The sequence below is a fragment of the Candoia aspera genome, chromosome 4 (assembly GCF_035149785.1).
Source record: "Candoia aspera isolate rCanAsp1 chromosome 4, rCanAsp1.hap2, whole genome shotgun sequence".
NCBI classification, from domain to species: Eukaryota; Metazoa; Chordata; class Lepidosauria; order Squamata; family Boidae; genus Candoia; species Candoia aspera.
The window spans coordinates 54775958-54794757 of NC_086156.1; the positions used below are offsets into that span (position 1 = coordinate 54775958).

General features: G+C 38.8%; 1 protein-coding gene across 1 annotated transcript in view; it reads right to left on the reverse strand.

Annotated features, from left to right (window-relative positions):
• Positions 1 to 558: 558 nt before the first annotated feature.
• The window catches only part of GLI3 (GLI family zinc finger 3), a 268366-nt gene continuing 250124 nt past the window's right edge, over positions 559 to 18800 (reverse strand). The window contains exons 14-18 of the mRNA XM_063304165.1: positions 13763 to 13912; positions 12362 to 12526; positions 10530 to 10820; positions 6663 to 6990; positions 559 to 3296 (exon numbers count right to left, since the gene is read on the reverse strand). Coding sequence (XP_063160235.1) covers positions 1045 to 3296; positions 6663 to 6990; positions 10530 to 10820; positions 12362 to 12526; positions 13763 to 13912 — 3186 coding nt within the window. The 3' untranslated portion in view covers positions 559 to 1044. The remainder of the gene's footprint in view (positions 3297 to 6662; positions 6991 to 10529; positions 10821 to 12361; positions 12527 to 13762; positions 13913 to 18800) is intronic.

Here is an 18800-nt window from a genome sequence, read left to right on the forward strand (position 1 = left end):
CATGCTTAACACCCACATTTCAACATATAAAAAATAGCGTGAGGCTTATCATTATACCCTAATGGATAAAAAGCAAAACTAATTTTTGACAAGAGCAGGGTACCTAACACTTGACCCTTCCCTCTCCCCATGTTAAACCCTTAAGTTTTATTGGAATAAATTTCAGGTTTAATTTTAGCTATCTATTTTCCCAGCCTAGACCAGTGATTTCTACCTTGAGTTCTAGATAACCTTAGAGTTCCTTGGAAGGTTATTATTAGCAAGATGTGAAAATTAATAACAGTAGGCCGAATTCCCAGAATGGCAATTTGCTCGTTGCCTTTGATCTTCACCCTGTAATATAATCCACTGCAATCTTAATCATGCTTTTAGTTTACACATGACAATGATGAAATCCAACAGGGCAAGCCAAATTTTTGCATGAAAATTCTGAAAAATTCTGCAGCAGGCAAAATGAAAAGGGTTCTTTCCTCAAAGATAAAGTTTAAAAATCATGGATATGACAAAAGAAATAACCACTCAAAGTATTAATCCCCCCGACACCATAAATTAGTTCACTTTGCTTTCAACAATTCTTGTCAATGAAGTTTGCAGTGAGGTGGATAGAACTTCAAGCTTCATCTCAATGTATCTCCTCAGTAATGTGCCTTAGAAATTGGTTACACAAGAGTTCTGGCAACAATCATTCAAGACTGTATTTTCTTTTGGGTAGCAGTAAGTTGTAATATTAGATCCTCCTCAGAAATAAACTAACATGCACATTACACATTTACACTGGTTTACAATTACAAAAATAAAAACAAAAAGTCATACAAAAAATAAAATAATAAAAAAGAAGGAATGGCATGTGTAACAATACTGATTCAAAACTGAAACGGAAGACAGTTTCTCCCTAGAACACTTTAGGGTTTTTCAGAGTTCTTATTCCATAAAAGGAATATACTTGAAACACATCTCATTTAGGTGAGATGAGACTGTTAAAGTACTTAAGACAACTAACAAAAATTACGTTTTGAAAACTTTCATACCCTAAGTTGTTTATGTCTATTGCATAACAGCAAGAAACCTGCTTTCTTCTGCAAGTGAGGTCAACAAAGAATTCATGTCCCCAATAGCCATATTGGTTGTACTTATGGGCATAACTGGGAATGTGAGAGGTGCTCGGGGAGTGGTGAGACGGGATGAATTGCGAGATAGATTCTGAATGATGCTGGGACTCAGGGCTCCTGAAATTAAGCTGGCATGATCACCATCATCTACGATAGCATCAAAATCAATCTGCACACCTTCAAGGCTGCTTGTGTCAATGCTGTCAACTGTGCTTGTCACCTGGTTGGCCCCTGGGGAGAGAAGGTCTGATGAACTTTCAACAGCTGTCTCCTGTATCAGGTAATTAGCTTCTGAAAGGGAGAAAGCATCAGCTTTCAGAGCTTGCTGATTAAACCCTGTGGTTTGGTCATACAACTGACCAGAGTAAGTCTGCATATTAGAGCAGAACTGTTGTAACTGACTTTGAGATTCTACTTTGATGCCAGTGACCCTGTGCGGTTGGTTGGCATCCATTATAAGTCCTTGTTGCCTCACCACATTATTCCTTAAAGTGTTTTGCCATCTGTCTCCACAGTGGTTGGCATAGGATTGGTAAGTTTTGGCCAGAACTGATGGCTGGATCCCATTCTGAGACAGTGGCAGATAATTTAGCAGTTCTTGATAGCTAGGTTGTGAGGAGACTATAATTTGCTCTATCATTTTATTGGAATGTTTTGCTTCTTGGCAATGACTCACTTCATCTACTGACTGATTAGGAAGATACTCCTCGAAAACCATGTTTCTGCTCTGCATCCTGTTAATTACATTGGCAGATTGCTCATCTGGTATCACAGGATAGCCAAAATTTTGCTGGCTTCCACTAGTTAGCATGAAATGGCTTCTCAACTTTTGGGCTTGATTCATCATATCACAGGCATTGTCCACAGATTGTCTGCCAAATTTATCATTATATAACTGTGTTTTGTTTGATTGTAGGTGGTAAGAATTTGTGTCATTGTTGTTCATGATTGCATTCTGCTCTATACTGCAAGAGGCATTGTTGTCTACAAGATGCTGATAGCTATTTTGTTGGGTAGTGCCATTTCTCTCGGGTGCATGCTGCACCTGCTGCTGTACAACCATGTTATTATAGAGGCCTATGGTTTGAGTTTGCTGGATTAAGGACTGTGGTCCAGATTTTAATTTTGATGGAGATAAGTCAGAACTTCCTGAGCTTACTTCATTCCACTGAATTGGTAGATCATTCTTCTGAGAGTTGCTTGATGGAGGGGACTGATCAAAGCTGTTGTTGTTTTCCATTACTGGATTGTTATGTTCTTTGTTGTTGTGTAGTCCATCATTTGGTGATTGGTTGTACAAACCTTGATTTTGGGAATTCAAATACTGGACCACATCATCTGGTAACAGATCTTCGTCATTCAGACAACCATCCGCTTCTGTGGTAGCAGCCTCCATAGCCACATTCTCAGAGATACTTGGAGGACAAGGCGAACAGAAGTTCTGGAACAAACCAACATCTGGGTGACTGTAATTCTTCAGGATGAAGTTCCGTTTTTCCATGGATGGAGGCAAAGCAGGAGAGTTAAAGCTATTGAGACTGTTAAAACGGTGGACTCTTGGAAAAGACAGATTATCAGAGACTGGTCTCACAGGATCACTGGCTCTCCTTGTGGTATTCCCAAGCATATCATGAGGCAATAGATGTCTCCTGTTATAACTATTTGTCCCACCATCACTACATCTTCGAGGAGAATTTACTGGGGGCAAGGGTGACATCCCAGATTCCCTAGAATCATTCAACAGTGCCATTCTTGTTTTCAAGCTCATCCTCTCCATATTAGGCAGTGGTGTTGGTGGGGGTCCACCAGTAGCTGCTGCATATTTTGCTTTCAGCCTGTATTGCTGTGCAGGAGTAAGGCTGAGAAGTCCAGGCAAGCTGTCACACTGGCTAACTTCACTGGATCGCCTTGAGGCATCAGTTGAAATGGGATCATAGGAGTCAGCAACACTGAGGTTCTGAAGCCTTCTGTCCCCCTGAGAAGCATCGCTGGATCTCCGACTAGAAAAACAAGGTGAAATCCCAGAGGACCTACGACTGCTCATGTAGGCTGAGCTGATTGTGCTAGTACTGCTATCTCTTCTGTTCAGCATGTTTAATACAGTAATATCCATGTTTGTGACTTCATTTTTGTTGGTTAAGATAGTCATGTTTCCTCTGACACTGCAGCTGCTATTTGACTGAATACCTGGAAAAAAGTAACAAGAAAAACAGGTAACGTATATTAAAGACTGATCAGGAGAAATACAGAAATGATATGAAACATGTTCCATGCGTTTCAAGAAAATGCCCTTGAATTTATAAAGCATGCTATTAGAAAGATAATAGGACCAAAACTTTCAGGTTTGAGCATACAGTTTTAAGAGTAATATTGGCTAGTGGCATATTTGCTTGTTTTATTATTTCTGTATGCAGTTTACTCTGTCACTCAATCCTCACAAACTCTAGATTATTTATAGATATTAAAATAGTAATAAAATAATTATAAAAGTTCCATTAACAAAATTATAACAATATCAAATAATAAGATATACATATACTCACACAGTTAAATACATATACTATAGGCACCTGTGGGTCTATAATGAATTCCCCAAAGCCTTTCAGAAAAGCTAAAATTTTGCTAGTTCTCTGGGCAGTTTACAATAAAATAATCGATTAAAACAACAAACCTACAATATAAATACAATATCTAAATATAAAATTACTCATAATAAATAAATATAAAACTAAGGGTAAAAAAGTAAAAAAGTCCAAGTGGCAGAAGAATCTGATACAGCCCATATGTGGGAGGAGTGGTGTAAGATACCAGCCATCCCCATGTAGAACTATTCCCCTCTCCTCCCAAAACGAGGTGGCAGAGCTAGGTCTTCAGACAGATATGTACATATTTGGAATTATTCCTATGGAGAGAAGGCCAGGAGTCATGGGGCCAATCTCATCTCTGGGGCAGTGTGTTCCACAGGGCGGGAGCTACTGCAGAGAAGACCCGCTTCCTGGACCCCGCCAAATGGAGTTCTCTTACAGATGGGGTCTGTAGCATGCCCTCTCTGCATGATCGGGTGGGACAGGCTGATGTAATGAGGAAGAGGTGGTCCCTCAGGTAACCTGGCCGCATGCCATGTAGGGCTTTAAAGGTGATAACCAACATCTTGAATTGGACTTGGAAGCAAACTGGGAGCCAGTGCAGCTCGCACAGCAGCGGTGTTACATGTGCTTTTCTAGGGGCACCAAAAACAGCCCGTGCCGCTGCATTCTGGACCAGCTGAAGCTTCTGGATACTTTTCAAGGGTAGCCCCATGTAGAGCGCATTGCAATAGTCTATATGAGAGATGAAAAGGGCATGAGTGACTGTTCAATGGGCCTCCTGATCCAGGAAAGGGTGTAACTGGTACACCACACGTAGCTGCGCAAAGGCTCTACTGGCCACAGCTGCCACCTGCTCTTTGAGCGGGAGCCTTGAGTTCAGCAGGACCCCCAGATTATGCACCGGGTCTGTCTGGGGCACTGCAACCCCATCCAGAACCAAAGATGACAACAGATGTCATCTTCCCAGATACGGAAGAGCCATTAACCCACAGCTACTCTGTCTTACCAGGATTCAGCTGAAGCCTGTTGTTCCCCATCCAGACTCCTACAGCCCCAGATGAGAAAGGGCAGTCACAGCATCACTTACTTCACCCAGGATGGAGATGTACAACTGAGTATCATCAGCATATTGATGATACCTCACCCCATGGTGACAGATGATCTCACCCAGCGGTTTCATGTAGATGTTGAAAAGGAGCAGAGAGAGTACCGAACCCTGAGGCACCCCACAAAGAGGCCGAGGGTCAGATAAAGGAGGTGAACCAGTGTAAAACCACGCCACCCACCCCCAACTCCCTGAGCCTCCCCAAAAGGGTTCCATGGCCGATTGTATTGAAAGCCGCCGAGAGATCAAGAATAGCGAGGATGGATGCACTGCCACCATCCCGCTCCCACCATAGATCATCCATAAGTGCGACCAATGCTGTTTCTGTCCCATAACCGGGCCTGAAACCTGACTCCGAGGCCAGCCCCAGAACTTTAAGCCTGGGAAACTCCACCGCCAACCCCGAAACGGCCTTGAGCAGCTCAGGCAGGGAGGCTGCTATGCAGCAGGGAGGCTGGTACAGTAGCAACACTCCCAACTGTTCTCGGGAACCCAACTTGAAGAACAGGGTCTCACAACCGGCCACTAATGGAGCAGCACCCCTGAAAGCCACCAGAGACTCCCAGATGACAACTGCCCATAACATTTGCATAGCAAACCATGAATCTCTATATTCAAGAAGTTTGCTCCCTCCCTTCTTTGCACTAAGACAATGGCTTTCTTTAGAGTAGATAAGTAGGGCAGAAAGTAACTTGAGATCTATTGCTCACATATATCCTGCATCATCATATGAATATGTACGCTTACATCATTTCTTTTTCTGTAATGTATAAATATCAGTGCATTTCTTTTGTCTGCAGGGGAGGCATCCACCATCTTGGTGAGAACCCCTCCAGTGCGCACTGTTTAATAAATAGTGCAGTTCAGCCTTGATTATTTGCTTTGGGTTTTGCGGTTGATTCCACACAATTATATAAATGGTTAAATGATTTGAACTCATTTAAACTTAATTCTAGAGAAGAGGGTACAGGTCTATGTGGTCTAAGTTGATTACTTGAATTTATCAGTTCTTCATATGCATTTGTATTATGGGTAAAATCAGCATTTCTGCAGTGTCTTCTATGCAAAGAGACAGAGTATAAATTAAAAAATATAAATAAGTAAACAAGAAAGCTTGTTTTTAGATTATGGCATCCATGTGCCTTTAAAGGTTTCCTCTTAGAAAAGACAGAAACTGGAGAATGCCTTTACAAGGTAATGTTTAAGAGTTTTATAAAAGTGACTGACTAATCAAAGTATTTTTTAAAAGTAAAAAGTAATTAATACAACTAATTTGTAATAATGTAATTTAGCCAGTTAACTGATTATTAGCTGATTAGTTAATGTAGCTAGTTAGGCTTCTATCATGGCTTGTAGAACCACATCCCAAGGACTGAGGGAAAAGGAGATCAGATCTTGGAAGAGAAAATCTGACATTGAAATATACATGTACCATTCCTTTCTAGCAGGCCCTGTGATGGTGCCTCTTTGTCACATAGGAAATTCTGAATTCAGGAAGCCTCCCCCTCACAAAAAAGGATTTTACGAATGGATACATGGTACACTGGAATGGCATATAGATCTAGCAGCTGGCCCTCAACAGTCCTGTCTCATACAGAAACCATATTTCAATACAATAAATAATATCCAGCTGCAATTTGAAGTAACTCTGATTATGATTATGCCGAGCAAATTGCTCTGCTTTTATTTAATTATTTTTCATTTTAACGAAGGTAAGACTAATATTCCTGTTGTTGAGTATGCAAGGCTTTTTGCAGTGCCCAGTTCAATTAGATTATTTTTACTTTCTCTTTTAAAGAATTAAATCTCAAATACCTGGGTGATACATTCAAGTATTTATATTAAATGAACACATCTTACCATTTCCTATGAGAGGTGGCAAAGCTGGGGCTTTGGAAGATGGCATGGGGTTCAGTCTTGGAAGCACTCCATTGATTTGTTTTAACTTTTCTAGCTTGACTTGCTCCATCCACTTGGTCTCTGTCATATTCCTCCTGGTCTGTAAGCCAAGAGCTGTGGTTGCTGTGGAAATGGTAGAGTCCATGATAGGGGTTTCATCAATGATGCTGAGGTCTCCTACACTACCTCTACTGGTCAGATTAAGCTCGATCCCATTGTTGGCATAGTTGCTGATGGAGGACTGTTCGCTGCTGCATGTAGACTGACCACCAGGGCTTGGCTGAGATGTCTGGAGGAAAACAAAAGTTGGGTGTCAGAGAAAGAATGGTCATTCATACAAAATTTTGGCTCTGGTTCCACTTACGGCTGGCTTCAGTCCCTCCCCTGCTGCAGCCTCCAACAGATTAAGCCCAAAGAAATATGATCCTCAACAGAAAAATATTGGTCATTCCTGCCATGAAAAATGTTACACAGAAACAGACTGATGCTACTGGAGCAATGTTTTCCCCAGTGGTATGAAAAAAGGTTACTAGCAAACCCAGAATGCTTCATCAAAAACTTGCATGCCATCAGAAAAGTTCCATTCAGTAAATAGGTCTGACAAAATATCAATACCACTTTGCAGCTGAAGTTTTATCCATTTCAATCATTACAACTGTTTTTGTGAAGGCTTTCCCTCCATTTCCTATATTTGGTTCTGGTTTGTAACTGCAATATTTATGTGTCACAAGTAAATCTACCAAGCACAAGTTCAGCATAGTCCTTTCTCAAGAGAATAAAACTCACAGAATAATGGATATCCTGGAAGTTAAGGAACACTCTCTGAATTTTTTCAGCAAAGTTTTGATAAGGACAATATTTGTAAGTAAAATTTCTCATATTCCTAGTGCATTTTTTCTCTTTGCTCCAATCACCAAAACAATTCTGCTTTTCTATACTTCCTTCTTCCCACAAACTTCATCCGAAAAAGTGAAATAAAAGTACTTTTCAAGGTGCCAGAGGATTCTCTTCCCTCATTTTTGATGCAGAATAGAACCATACCTACCTTCCTATAAAGTTGAATAACACAATCCCAAATACAGCTTTGAATTACTTAGTATATATCATTTAAATATAGTATATTGACTTCTTTTTGCTAACATTGTGTTCAAATTACTAGCCATTGGAAAAAAAAAAAACTATGGCTGCAGTTCTATAGTTATTTATATGGGAGTTGTGTTCTACTGACCTCACTGCAGTCATGTAACGACCATGCATGGGATTGCATTTTGAATCACTTCCCAATGCATTTAGAGCATGGAAATTTCTCCCCCAATTTTCTGCTCTAAAATGTTTCAGAGAACCAAACATCTAGAAGTCTAATTCTGCAGCTGTAGATGCTATCATTAGTATTATCTTCATCATGAACAACACCATCAACCATAATAGCACTAGTAGCAGTAATTGGAAATGAAAAACTAAAGTACTCAGAACTTCAGTTGGCATAGCTTTAGTGCTGCAGCAGAGATTCAATATTCATACAATCCTAATTAAGACATGCAAGATAATTTTGCTTTCAAGAACAGCCTCCTCAATATCTTTTCACAGCACATTTGTTACGGTATTGCCTATCAACTCTTTATCTCTATAGACAGACTTCTTGTGGACTTATATGTTTTGGAATAAAATCTGGATTGTCAAATGTTTTAACAACATGATCATTGCCATCATGTGGGATAAGCAGGCAAAAACCTTCAGGACCACCTGGCATCAAAATCAAAGTATTCTGCCACAGTAATAACATATTGTATTATATGCATTTAGTTGAATCATCAGTGGCAATTTTTAAATTACTTAGTTCAACCTGAAATGCTATTGAGATGGCTACAGTTTCATGCTAGCTGAATGAAGAAATCTGAGGGTCAGAAGCCTGTTCTTGTAGCTGGAAAATTCTTCACAGCAGTCACAACTAGAGAATGATCACAGATGTATACGCAAATATCTACATATTCGTGTAAGACTGATTTTACAACTAACTGGTTTGCATGCCATTTGTTATAAAGTATGATTTTATAACAGTTGTGAATACAGTTAATGAAATGTTTTCAAGTAAACAAGTAAATGCATTTTTTAAAAGCAATGAAAAATGGAGAAGTTAAAATCCCCTCACCTTATTACCCACTGTCCTTAGGAAGACAGAACATGGCATTAAGAGCATTAGGTAGAAGAAACATTGGATTAGTAAAATAAAAGAAATAAAACATCTGGTTATACAATCCACACAGAGATCAATTATTTTAGCACTCATTTTGCATCAGAGTATATTTGATGTTATTCCTAAAATAGTCACTTTTGCCCTTTTCACTCTCAAACATATTTAGATACTGAAGTCTTAACTTTACTAGGAAATCTTTTCTAGTACACTGCAAATATCATTACATTAACTTTCAGTCACTCAGGGCCAATTTTTGATCCCACGTCAGGTTTGTAGACAAAAAAAAAGAGCTTCTGGATATAGGACAGACCATCCATTCAAGTCAGCTGAGGAACCTCATTCTTCAAACAGGCAGTTCACACTCTCCATTGAAAAGAAAGGCTATCTTAACACAGAACATTAGTGTAAGTATCAGAATTTGCATAAATTTCTAGGATAGGGCGACTCATCATGAAAAATATTATAGATGAGTATATTAGGTATATACAGTAGTGTATAATCCACAATTAACTCTCTCTCTTTCACATCTGTCTTTTAAAAACAGATTATTTTCCAGGGGGTATATTAAATCATGAAAACTTCTACTTCCAATAGAAGTGTTATACATAGACAAATTAAGGCTAAAGTCATTCTGCCTTATAAGGACAATATTACTTGCAATTTATGATTTTAAATTATATTTGTAATTGATCAGAATTTAACATAAAACTTTATAATATTATAAAAGTCATAATACTTTTATATTAGCAGTCAATTAAGGCAAAGGCACATTTGCAAAGTTTTGAGTTTATTTTGAGTACGCCTTCACAGGAAAGAGTCCTGTAGGACTGTGAGCTAAACAGATAAACTTTGCACCTATATGGTCTCCACCTGTTTTTTTTTTTTTTTTTCCTTTCCTGAAAAGTTGTGAAATAATTGCTTTCCCTAAAATTCAACGGTTTTGCAACAGAATATTGATAAAGTGGTATGCTCTAGAGCTACAACTTTGGGCTCAGAGCATATGGAAACTGTAGTTTGTTCATGCCTGGACTAAGTTATTCTAATTTTTTTTTATATTTATTAATTTGTAGAAACTAATTTTAGAATGTTAAGTATATACTCTTGGGAAAAGTTCTGTATAATTCCCAATTATTCTGAGTACGCCTTCACAGGAAAGAGTCCTGTAGGACTGTGAGCTAAACAGATAAACTTATCCGGAAAGCACAGTGACAGAGGTAGGTGATCTAAACTTCCAGGTCAGCCCAGTGCAATTTATGCAGATTTACATTATCATGTATTTTAATGGGAAACATTTGGTTAGTCTTGATAACAAGGGAGATTAGACAACCCAGAGCACTTAGTTGTCACTCCCCTATCACATCTGTCACCAAGACAAACACAAATCTGAGTATAAAAATTATGTGAAAATTTAACCCATTAAATCTAGTAACAGTTTGCCATTCTCTGTATTTGATGCGTTCTCTTAAACTTACACTATATAGTGATTATGGGATATAATAGCTTCCTCCTTATTATAAACAGTTATTCTGAAGAAAACAACCAAATGGCTAATGATGTAGTATTTCATTATAAATGGATGAACAATGTACACTTTTATATCTAAGGAATAAAAGGAAATAGAAGATGTTGCATACCACTGGCTTCTCTGACTTAACAGCTTTAACTTGGAGGCATTCTTCACGCTTTGAGGTAGTATTGCTGAGGTCCTTTTGCTCACCAATTGCACCCTGAGTCAGATGGCCTGGGGATCTGGTTTGGGAATGACTGCCTTGATCTCTTGGCGGTGGATGTCTTGGATGGATATCTCCACGTTGCTTCTTAGTAACATGTGCTTCAGGACCATGCACAGTCTTTACATGCTTTCGGAGAGAACTTGGGTCTGTGTAGCGCTTTGTGCAGCCTGGTATTTTGCAGACATAGGGTTTCTATAAATGGAAAGAGTGTTACCATTGGTTTGGGTTTCTTTTAGGTTCTTCTATTATCCACCTTTGTTTATTGGATGGAATATTTTGTCTTGACTCTGAGAGCTAAAGATGGCATACCTGGGAAGTGGGGCGGGATCTCCCCTTCTTTTATACCAATAACAACAAACCTGTTATATAAGTTGAGCTGAGAGTGACTGGCCAGAAGTAACGTGATAGAGTCTCTGGTCATGGGACAATTTGAACCAGGACCTGGTTGGTAAGTCCAAACTCAGTAGTTCTTTTTCCATAATATACATTGCCCCTTCAACAAATTGATAGCTGGCTTTGATGTCATTTATGTAAGTATAAATTGGACTACTACTTTGGTAAATAGAAGTATTATTATCCATAGGAACAATGTTTCATGTGAAATAGTTTTGATTTTAATAGAGTATCCTGTAATATTGAAAAAATAATTAACACTAGAGATCAGCCTGGATCCTATTCTCCTCCATATCCTGATAAAAACTACCTTTCTACTTTATTCACAGTTGGCTCAGGATTGCACCCTTAGTTTGCCTTTTTAATACATTAAAGACCAGTCTCCAAACAGAAAAGGAAGAGTTGTGCATCAGGGAAATGCTTGCATAATATGTACATGCAGTTGCTTGTGTGTGATGGACTTCAGTAACTCTGCCGGTTCTCAGGAAGGAGGGAGCACATTTCAAGGAGGGGAGCAAGATAAGAGAAAACAGAGTCCAGAGCTGGAACGTGGGAAGACTAGAGCCTCCCAGGTTATTTCCCCTTAGGTAAGGTAGAGTAGCTTAATCTGGCAAGATTCTGTCTATATGATAGAATCATATAAATAAAGAACTGAAGTTTGGCTGGATTGATTCCTTGTCATTCTTGGGCTGGGCATGACACTGTGGCAACAAAATACTTAAGTTTTTTTCATGTGTGTTATCACTAACCAAAACCCATAAAAAAATGAAAGGTGGATAATATGATCAATTATCAGTAGTGATGCAGCTGCAGATTATCTATCGTATCTGTGTTTTCTTCTAGCAACCATGTCCACTTCCAGTTGGAGTGAGAGAGAATAGGAATCAATAATCAAATGTATGGCTGAATCCAGGAGCCATCAGGCACATTTCAGGAAGTCTGGCTAAGAATGCCTGAGTTATACAAACACTCATATTTCTGGCTGAGCTAGAGGTCACTCAAAAAAAGTTGACAAAATCTTGCACATAATTTTCCTTATAAAACCAGCCAGAGACTGCACTGTTTGCGTCTATCTCATGATCCAAACAGGATTTTATTTGGATGTGGCAGAATCTAAGTTATTACTTATTCCCAGCAGTTGAAGCAGATTTATAAAAGAACACTTGGATTTCAGAAGCAATTACTTGCTTCCAAATCATCTTTTTTTCTTCTTGAGTTTCATGTCTTCACATATTTTTAATACATAGGTGTATTGTAAATAAACATTTTACAATAAATACTTTTGACAGAGCTAAGTTTATGCATAGTTTTAGGATTATACTACCCATGTGTTTTCTTACCTCATTAGAATGAGTTCTGTTTTGATGTTTGGCACGATCAGATGCATTTGAAAATGCTTTGTTGCAGCCCTCATGTTCACAGACATACGGTTTCTCTCCAGTGTGAGATCTTAAGTGGGTTTTCAAGTTTTCTAGCCTGGAGTAGGCCTTCATACAGCCTTCAAACTGAAGACAACATGTACAATTAGATTATTCTAAACATTTGTTTATAGAAAATGGAGTGTGGGAGAAGGGATAATATAGTAAAATATCCCACATCAAAGGAAAAGCAGCTTTCAAGATCCAGCCATAATAGCAATGTGTTCAAGATTTTCTTCTTTTTTTCAGTGAGCCTGCTATAATCCCAAGCTAAAATAAAAGCCTAGCTGGTCTCATTGTTTAGGGAAGGATGCTTGTACACAAAGGAACAATGATTATTTTGACATTATAAGACAATGACATGACTGCAAACCTATGTATGCTTACCTAGCAATAATCTGTACTAGACAAAAGAAGACCTAGGATTGCATGAATAGTCTGTTTGTCTTACAAAAACTGCGTGCATGGACACATGCTTGGATTTAATTCAGTCAAAGCCTCCTGATATAGATGATGATTTAAAAAGGGATTAATAAAACCTTCCCTAACATGGTGTTCTCCAGATGTATTGAGGCTGCAAGTCCCAACATTTGTAACATGCTTGACTGGGGAAATTCTTATGACATTCAATATAACAAGATGTGGTGACATTTACTAACCTACCCATCTTTTTTAAAAGCTTAGACATATTAGTAGAAGATTACTTTTCAAAGCTATTAATCCTAATAGCTAGTTGAACTCCATGTGGAAAGGATATATATCTCTAAATCCAGTTACTTAAAAGAGGCTGTTGCCTTAATGCCCTGTTTCATGAAATATCTGGCAGGTTGAAGATGGATCTTTTTCTCTCGTTATATTTTTGTAAGGGCTGATTCATAGAAACCACATGTTCAGTATGTTTATAAAATGTCATTAAATGGATCATATTCTGATTTGAATTTCAAATCTTCAGAGAAAAGATGCCCCATTTCTTTCACTTTTTCTAGCTCTACATTTTTCAAGATGGGATAACAAGTTCAGGCAAATTTTTATAATTACATTATAATGCCCATTGTTTCATTTTTTAATCCTATTTCAGCTGTTTCCATTTCAAAAGACTTTTTGCATATTCCTCACAGTATGCTCTCTAGCAAATGAAATCTATGTCACCAACAAATATCAATAATTTATCAATAAGAAGAAACTCTAACAGTGTACAAACATCAATTTCTACATAGTGATATTTTAAGTGCATTCTAATGTGGCCAAACTGCATACATGCAAAAAAGGAAGCAAATAAGAAAGATAGGCCCCCATTGGTTTATTATAATAGTGTCTACTCACAGTGCATTTGTGTGGCTTTTCTCCTGTGTGTCTCCTCATATGTACAACTAGCATGTACTGGGCCTTGAATGGCTTCTGCTCTCGAGAACAATCAAGCCATCGACATACAAACTCCTTCTTCTCCCCATGTATGTGATCATTGTTTATATGCTGTGTGGATTTAAAAAAAAGAGTTCAGTTTACCATACTCTTGCTTTGCATTATTCCACATACATACATACATGCATACATACATACATACATACATCTTTGTGGCCAGAAGGGCAGAGATGAAGGGACATAGGCAGGTGAGGGGAGTTGAAGCAGAGGTGAGTGCGGCAGGGCAGGAGAAGCGTGATGTCCTCACCTAATAAGAGCACAGCCCTGCTGAACAAGTACAACCGGGACTACTGAAACTGTTGCTGCTAAATGGAATAGTCATGTGATGTTTAGCCTAATGACCACATTTCTTAGTGATGGAAATTCCAGTCTCAAGTAGGGTCATTAAGCGAGGACTCCCTGTATATTCATTTCCATTCTATTTAATGAGTGTTGTTATTTCTTTATGAACATTAGGACAAGGACAAGGAACATGGTTCTCTAAATATTGGTGAACATTCCTCACCATTGGCCATGCTACCTGAGGCTAATGGGAGCTGTAGTTCAGCAATATTTGGAGGGCCACAAATTCCCTACCCCTTTGCAAGTAATGGGACAAACCTTATTTTACATTTATATTTGTATTTTTTGGCTGGCTTAAGAAATTTTGAAGCTGTATGAGATGCTGCATTGATACAGTATAATACCAAAATGACATCTGGGAGTGAACAAGCGGAGTGTTCAATGGGTATCTGAATACTTAGCCCATCTAAATGCAATATCTCTTAGTATGCAATAGATACTGGGCAGGGTAGTAGTTTTTCTACTTACACAGCATTATTTTGCTCCTGTCACAGCCAACGTGAATTGTGGCACCACAATCCCAAGAACTCGCTTTGAAAAAAAGGAAGGGAAATTCTAATGCAGTCACCTTCCCTTTCTATCTTATATAGAAGGATGCTCTCCTATCTAAGGATAGCTATCTTATAGGATAAAAGTGCCTAGAAATTTAAGTGAACAAATAATGAATACTCTTTTCAGTGTTGTGTGACAGACCAGCCTTGCATTCTGAAGAACCAAAATAATGAAAATAATATAGGTCTTAAATAATATTTGTTTCTATCATTCTTTTTATTGATAAAACAATACCAAAGTGGAGATTCAACAAGTACAGACATTGCACTATTTAATACACTAAAAATAGCAGCATGTTTTAAATCACAAGGCAAGTTTAAAAATTCGTAACATAGGACGACGCAGCCAGATCAATAATAGTAAAGTGAAAGCTGCAAGACACAAATTAATGACAGGCCTGGGTAAATACATGCATCTTTAGCTGTATAGAAAGCTTACAACCAAACCAAACTGAACAAAGTGCTAATTCAACTTTCAGGATGTTTTTATTTGTGAACATCCTCTCCCAGGTTGCTGCATAGTAAATTCCAAGAGAATCCTTGAGAGCCTCATTAGATTGTAATATCTGCAAAATGTCTCCTGACTTAGCTGATATAGAGAAACAAAGTTGGCACTCATCAGTACATCAATTAATTTTATTCCTAATCTCCTAATGATCACTGCCATAGCTTTGTATAGAAATTGAACAAAATTGGCTATAGAAGGGAAGCCTGTAGAACCCCTTGTTACAGACTCTGAAACTGCTCTTGAGGTACGAAGAGAATCATTGCAATCCCATGTCCCCAGCTCCCAAACTACAGAGTGAGTACAGAACAATAGCATATTTAATAGTATTTAAAAGCTGCTGAGAGATCCACAGGGCTGCACTTCCCTGATTTTCTCCCTGTAAAGATCATCAGCCAAGGCAACCAAACCTGATCTTATATGGGGAATGATAATTTGTGCACCCTTAAGCCCCATCCCTAGAAACAGACATTAAAGTATCTGGAAGCTTCAACTGGTTCAAAATGCATCAGCCTGCATAGTTTTGCACAAGCCTAGACTTGCCCATGTGTCACCTCTTTTGCGGGAGCTGCATTGGTTGCCGATTTGCTTCCGGGTCCAATTCAAGATGCTGGTAATCATCTTTAAAGCCCTACATGGCTTGGGGCCAGGTTATATGCAGGACCACCTTTCCCCAGTTACATCCACCTGGCCCACCAGAGCAGGGAGGAAGGGCATGTTGCACGTCCCTTCAGTTAGGGAGGTACATCTAGTGGGACCAAGGAAAAGTGCCTTCTCTGTAGTGGCTTCCTCCCTTTGGAACAGCATTCCCCCAGATATAAGATTGGCCCCCTCCTTACTCCTGTTCTGGAAGGCCCTGAAGATGTGGTTCTGTCAACGGGCCTGGGAATCCCAGGCTGCTTTGGAGCCAAGCAAGTGGCTGGTATGAATGTGTTTGCTGCTGCCGGGGGGGTGTCTGTTGTGTTTTTATGGTTTTTAATTCTGTAAGCTGCCTGCAGTCACCATGTGTGAGTTGGGTGGGCTTATAAATCTGGAAAACAAACAAACAAATAAAAAAAAAGACTGTCCTGTAAACGTTAAAAACTGGTGCGTTAGAGCAAATTTCAAAAGAGAAACAATATTTCAAAATATACTATAATGTTCTGAATTTACTGACTTACAATGTTTATATACTACCTCCTTAAGCAAGTGGTTTTCAAAGCTCATTGCCATTACCAAACTTAATTAAGTCCAATTGAATAGATGGGGAAAGTTTGTCATGCTAATTGTCTCACTGATTTCAGTTAGGCTTCTCATGGGTATCTTAGTTTAAATGCTACCCCATAAAAAGCAACAATAGCAATTTTGAAATGCGGCAATAAAATCACAAACAATTAAACAGATGGTAGGTTAAATTAAAGTTGAATTTTGAGCATATGGTGTACATCCTATTTTCTATTTCTGGTAACTTCATACAACAGTAAGAAGAGCTGTCATTCATAATTGTCATAGGGTAATCAACAAAAAGATCAAAAGTCATATTCAAAAGAAGTTCTTCCCCTTTAAAATTTCTATACTTGTGCAAGCAAAGACTAAAGGCTGTTGATGTAAGTGTTCTCCTTCCTTATGGCTTTGTGTTCCCTGGGATTTTAAGAGAGTAAAGGACCACACCTATTCTGCAGAGAGATAAAAGAGAAAGGCTGAAGGAACAGGGTATGGCTGTTGGTAGAAGAGAGAAAGGAAGTTGAGTTGGAGACCTGAAGGAGAAGCCAGTTGTGTTGTGGAGGAGGTGAAACTGAACACCAACCATTTGGTGGAGTGACCAATGAGTCTCTGAAGCTAACACAGCTGAGTAAAGAGTAGTAGAGCCCAACAAGCTGAGAAGCCTTCCAAAGCTACAGACTAGCTACAGCCAGTCAGCCACACATCATTGTTTTTTCTCCCTCCTATGAACAGATAAGGACAGAGAGATGGCAAAGCAACTCAGTAAAAAGGAAAAATTACCAGGCTATTTTAGGACCCACTGAAGTACAGTGATGTTTAAAAGTCTGTGAACCCTTTTGAATTTTCAATATTTCTGCATAAACATGACCTAAAACATGATCTGTTCTCCATCCAAGTCCTAAAACTAGGTAAAGAGAATTCAATCAAACTTATGAGTAAATAACATTATACTTGTTCATTTATTTTTGAGGAAAATGATTCAAAGCTACATATTTGTGTGTGGCAAAAGTATGTGAACCTCTAGCATTATCAGTTCATTTGAAGGGGAAATTAGGAATCAGGTATTTCAATCAATGGGATGATAATCAGGTGTAAGTGTGGGAGGTCATGCCTTATTTAAAGAACAGAATTCTGGGTATTTACTATCAAAGTCTGATCATCACAACACAGGTATGCGGAAGTGTGTCATGGCTCAAGCAAAGGAGATTTCTGGGGACCTTGGAAAAACAGTTGTTGAAGTTGACCAGGCTGGAAAAAGTTATGAACTATTTCCAAAGGGTTTGGACTCCACCAGTCCACTGTCAGACAGGCTGTGTACAAATGGAGTTAATTCAACACCATTGTTACCTTCCCCAGGAGTGGTTGACCAACTAAGATCGCACCAAGAGCAAGATGTATAGCATTCCAGGAGGTCTCAAAGAAGCCCAGGGTAATGTGTAAGGAACTAAAGGCCTGTCTTGCATTGGCAAATGTCACTGTTCACAAGACCACCACCAACAGAACACTGAACAACAATGGTGGCATGGCAGGGCTGCAAGGAGACAGCTACTGCTCTCCAAAAAGAACATTGCTGCCCATCTACAGTTTGCAAAAGACCATGTGAATAAGCCAGAAGGCTATTGGAAGAATGTTCTGTGGATGGATGAGACCAAAATAGAACTTTTTGGCTTGAATGAAAAGCGTTATGTTTGGTGAAAGGCAAGCACTACATTTTAGCATAAGAACCTTATCCCATCTGTGAAACGTGGTGGTGGCGGTATCATGGTTTGGGCCTACTTTGTTGCCTCTGGACCATGATGGCTTGTCATCAGTGATGGAACTATAAATTCTGAATTGTACCAGTAAATTCTATAGGAAAATGTCAGAGTATCTGTCCATGAACTGATGCTCAAGAGAAAGTGGGTTATACAGCAAGACAATGACCCAAAACACATAAGTTGTACCACCAAAGAATGGTTAAAGCAGAAGAAAGTTAATGTTTTGGAATGGCCAAGTCAAAGCCCTGACTTAATCCTATAGAAATGTTGTGGTAGGACCTGAAGCGGGCAGATGATGCAAGGAAGTCCACAAACATCCCTGAGTTGAAGTTGTTTTGTATGGAGAAATGGGATAAAATACCTCCAAGCTGATGTGCAGGACTAATCAATAGTTATTGGAAATGTTTAGTTGCAGTTATTGCTACCCAAGGGGGACACACCAGTTACTGAAAGCAAAGGTTTACATACTTTTGCCACACACAAATAGGTAGCTTTGAATCATTTTCCTCAATAAATAAATGAACAAATATAATGTTTTTGATTTATTTGTTTAATTGGGTTCTCTTTATGATGTGTGGAGA